The 4,489-nt window shown below is 62.1% G+C and overlaps 1 protein-coding gene across 1 annotated transcript; it reads left to right on the forward strand.

The window, feature by feature from the left end:
- Positions 1-4: 4 nt before the first annotated feature.
- On the forward strand, positions 5-4,270 carry RHBDD2 (rhomboid domain containing 2; the record flags this gene model as incomplete). Its single annotated transcript, XM_035313938.1, has 4 exons — positions 5-89; positions 928-1,329; positions 1,687-1,837; positions 3,715-4,270. Coding segments are annotated over 4 exons (1,071 nt in total), but the record flags the coding sequence as incomplete, so codon positions are not given.
- Between the last annotated feature and the right edge of the window lie 219 nt (positions 4,271-4,489).

Consider the following 4,489-nt stretch of genomic DNA (forward strand, 5'->3'; position numbering starts at 1 on the left):
GCTGAGCCTCGGCGCCTCCGGGCCCGCGCTGCTGCGGGGCGGGGGCGGCCCCGGCGGCCCCTCCGCCGGCTCCCTGCGGGCGGGGGAAGGTGAGGGGCCGCCTCCTCCCTCCCCGGGGCCGGCTGGGCCCGCCCCGCGCTGCGCCCGGCCTCGTGTGAGGGCTGGGAGCCGGGGGTCGGCCCGCTGCCCGCCCGGCCCTGCGGCTGGCAGGAGGGGCGAGGGGGTTTGGCTCGGGGCGTGTGGTGCGCCCACGGCTGGGGGCTGGCACCTGGTAGCCCCCAGAGCTGCTGCTGTGAGAAAAACTGGCCTTCTGCAGCTTGGTTATTTATTTATTGCGGTAGCCAATGTAAGAGAGGGCGGGGGTAGGTGCTGTGACGGCCGCTTTTATGTTGGAAGTTAGATATTTCTGCTCAGAAAGAGCAGTCAGGCACTGGGATGGGTTGCCCGGGGAGGTGGTGGAGTCACCGTCCCTGGGGGTGTTCAAGGGAAGGTTGGACATGGTGCTTGGGGACGTGGTTTGGTGGTGACAGTGGTGGTAGGGGGAGGGTTGGACCAGAAATCTTGGAGCTCCTTTCCAACCTTAGTGGTTCCATGTCTCCTGCCGTCTCTTTTAATGAGACTGAAATTTACTGTAGGAACCATTGCTTTTTTCCAGTCACCGTCCCAGGAAGCACCCAGAGTCAGTCCATCTGTGCAGTACCCACGACAGCTCTCCTTTTAGCAGCGTTTCATTATTTATTCCCGCTTTGAAAGGCCCCGGGCTCCCCCTCCTTTGCGGCAGGATTGAATAAAAAGCAATGCCTTCAGCAGGCTCGGGCTCCCTCTGCTCCAGCTAACCAGATCTGGTTAAAAACAAATCCAGCTTCTGGCGGCGGCTAAAACAAGCCCCTCGTCGTCCCTGCCGTTGTGACTTGCTGCTGTGCTCAGTCCACAGGCTGCTTACCTACGTCTTCAGCTACGACGACCTGATGGCCCTGTCCTGCGGGGCCGTTCTCGTCTGGTACTTTGCTGGCAGCTTCGAGAAGAACGTGGGCACGGCCAAGCACTGCTTCCTCACCGTCTTGTTCGCCGTCCTCTCCGCCCTCCTGCACCTCCTGCTTGAGGCTGTCGTCTCGAGGGTGGCGGAGGTGGAAGAGCCCAAGGGGTTCACGCCGGTGGCTTTTGCCATGTTGGGCGTGTCGACCACCCGCTCGCGGATGAAGAGAACCCCGTTTTTTGGGGTTAGGGTTCCGGTAGTGCTGGTGCCGTGGTTTCTGCTCTGCCTAGCGTGGTTTATCCCCCGCTCCTCCCTCCTCGGTAACATCTGTGGGCTTCTGGTTGGGGAAGCCTGTATCCTTTGAGCGCCCAGCCCTGAAGGGATCGCCGTTTCTGCGGGGCAGAGCGTGCTGCAGTTCTGGAGGCTGTGGCTTTGTGACATTTCTCTGCGCTGAGCCCTCACCGGCTCTGCTTGCTCTCAGCACACCCAGCTCTGCCTTCGTCTCTTGCCCTCTGCTTCCCCTTCGTGGCTGCAGGGCGTGCAGAGGTCCTGGAGCTGAGGAGGGCGGTGGGCTGCGGGGGTGGCACTAGGCAGAACTGGAAGAATTCTCCAGGGAGAACGGGTTTGCAGCCGGAGGGGGACGGTGCGTGGCCGTGTTAGAAACGAGCACGTTTTGTCTGCGGGCCTCCTTGACGCCTTGCTGGCTTCAGACGGGCTCGGCTACTGCTTCTGCCTGGATATTCCCGAGTCGGTGAGCTCTGCGCTGGATCGGCTGTTCCCCTTCAGCCTGTTAAAGAGAGTGCCAGGCCTGAAATACATCCCGGGGTCCTCGGCAGAGAGGAGAGCCTCCGAGAGCATCAAGTAAGTGCGGGAGCCCCCGTCAGGGGTTCGTGCCACGCAGAGGAACCGAGGCGTGAGGTGGCACTGAGTCACCTATGGCTTTATTGTGCTCGTCTTGAGAGTGCGAAGGGGGTGGGAACGGGGGACGCACGGACCCGGGATGGCCAAATGGTGACGTTGCTGTGACCGACGTGTTCTCACGGTACCTCAGCCCGGGGTTTCGGTGCAAGAGCTGCTCAGCTGCCGCGGGGTCGCTGCGCAGGCACGCAGAGGTAACGCGGCTGACGCGGGAGCAGCGTCGTGCAGCTCTGCCCCAGCTCAGGCCTCCAGCCGTTTGTTCCTGGCCCTGGGCCGTGATCTTTATTTGCCTTTGCCTCGCCTGGCGGCAGCGCTGTGAGATCAGTCACACCCAAACCCGCAGGAGTTTGTGTTCAGCGGCCATCAAGGTGGCTCTACCGGAAAGAAACCTCGGCACCTGAGCTGATGTTTGGGAGTTATTTTAATTCTGTGTCTGTCGCAGTCCCTGGGAACTCGCTTGTATTTCCTAAAGCTCACAAATCCAGGTCAGGTTTTCTGAATGCTGTTTGAGTTTCACAGAGGAAGGATGTTTCTCTGTGAAGGGTTAAGTTCCACGTTCTGCTGAAGCCACCGGCTCCCGGTGAGGCATCCTGCAGTGTTCGCACCTGCCCTCACCTGAGGGGGAGCCATAAAGCAGAGCCTTGCAGGCAGCGTGCGCCCAGATCCAGCGGGGCAATCAGCCCAGGGAGAGCCCAGGCAAACCCAGGAGCGTTTTGACCCCTCCTGTCAGTGCTGCCTCTGGGAGGAGGGTCGCTCTCGCCGCAGCTGAGCCCGCGTCTGCACCCCCCTGCTGCTGCTGCTCGTTTCTGCTCATTCCGGGCCCGGCGCCTGTCCCTGCTCTCTTCGGGTGAGCCCAGTGGGCTCTCCTGGCTCGAAGGTATTTACGCAGGCATTTGAAGGTTGAGCGGGGTGTGGCAAGGCGTGTCGAGGATGTTTCCATTCCCGCAGCTCCATTTGCATGTCTCTGCGTCGTAGGTGCGAGGCTGGTGCTCGCTTCTGGGGCTTCCTCTTTATCACTTTGATTCTTCTTCCCACGTGCGAGCTCCGAGCGTGTTTGAAAGCTTCAGGCTCCAGCCTCCCTGCAGGCAGGAGATGTCTCCGGGAGGCTCTGCCTTCTGCATCGCGCCTGCCTCCACAGACGGAGCTGTGGGGGGAACAAACCCAAGCTCCCAGCCCCCAGCGTGAGCCGGGCCCTTGTTCTCGCAGCCTGTGCGATCGCTGCCTCGATTCCCGTCCCAGCGTGGGCCGGGCAGTGCCGAAGGCCCCGAGGCTTGCAGGCAGATCGCTGCTTGGTGCGTTCCGGCAGGGTGAGTCACGCCTTCTGCTGGCACCGGCTGCTTCCAGACCTTGCTGCTGAATGATTCATCTGCAGCTCTCCTCCTTCCCTTTTGCTCTCTGCCCTGGGCTCCTGCTTCCACCAAAGGCCTTTGTGGTTCTCGATAGCTGACGCCGGGCAGCCGAGGCTTCTGCTGAATAACTTAGGTGGAAGGCAGGGGGGTGTGCATGGAAACTGCGGCCTCGCAAAGCCAAACGTTGCGGTGCGGCCGGCATGTTCCTTCTGTGAAGAGATTTAGGGCTGAAGCCCCACTTGTTCCGTGGGTTGGGAGTGGGCACATCTGTCCCGGGTGACCAACACCCCTGTTTGTACCCAAACGCTGCCTGTATTAGGGGTTCCTCCTGTTGTAAGAAGGAACATCTTCCCGGTGGATTGCAGCGACCTTTGTGAGCTCTGGTCAGGAGGAATCCTGCCCCCGGGGCCCTTCCAGCAGCAGCGAGGCAGCACCAGTTCTGGCATAACCTTCCCTTTTCTTCCTGCCCAGGCTCACCCCTCCGCCGGGCGCCTACCCCACGCAAAGCTACTGCGGCTCCTCGCCTCCGGCTCTTCCCGCTTTCCCCCCGCAGCACCCTGCTGCTCAGAGCCAGGGCTTCCAGCACAGCTGCACGCCAGGACACGGCCCTGCGGGGGGACACGAGGGGACTCGACCCGGCTCTGCGGCAGCATACGGCCTCCCTTCCTCCCCCTCCCAAGCCAGAGGTGCCTTCGGGGACTTTTACACCCAAGCCAACGCCGGAGCCTCGCCGGGACAGTGCTGCCAGCCAGGCAAGTTCCCCGTCCCGCAGCACGTGTGCCCGCCCGGACCGCAGGCACCCCCGGGCCTGGAGCCCCCGGCTGGGGTTCCGCAAGCCCTGGGGCATCCGGCAGCCACAGCACCGCCCGTCCCGGGTGAATTTTCCAGGATCCAGGTGTACTGATGCTCCCGAAGGCAGCGGGGCTCCTCTGGCACGGGAGGACCGGGCGTGGTGCTCGTGCGGCAGCACGTTGCTGTGGCTGTGTGACCAGCAGAATGGGTTATTTTAATTGTGTTTCCTTCGGAATTTAGATACTGTTTTAGTCTTCTGGGGGGGGTGGGGGGCTGTGTCGCCTCGCTGCGTTTCTCATCCTCTCGGAGTCTTCTCTCCTTGCTGTTTTTAGCACCCCTTTTTCCACGCCGTCACTGCGTACGGTGCATCTGCTCCTCGCCCTGAGCCAGGGGCTGAAGCCAGTGGTCAGAGCACTGAATAAGGGGGGGTGGCAGCACACCGCAGGGACGGGGC

Source organism: Oxyura jamaicensis, unplaced genomic scaffold (genome assembly GCF_011077185.1).
Source record: "Oxyura jamaicensis isolate SHBP4307 breed ruddy duck unplaced genomic scaffold, BPBGC_Ojam_1.0 oxyUn_random_OJ69777, whole genome shotgun sequence".
Classification (NCBI taxonomy): Eukaryota; Metazoa; Chordata; class Aves; order Anseriformes; family Anatidae; genus Oxyura; species Oxyura jamaicensis.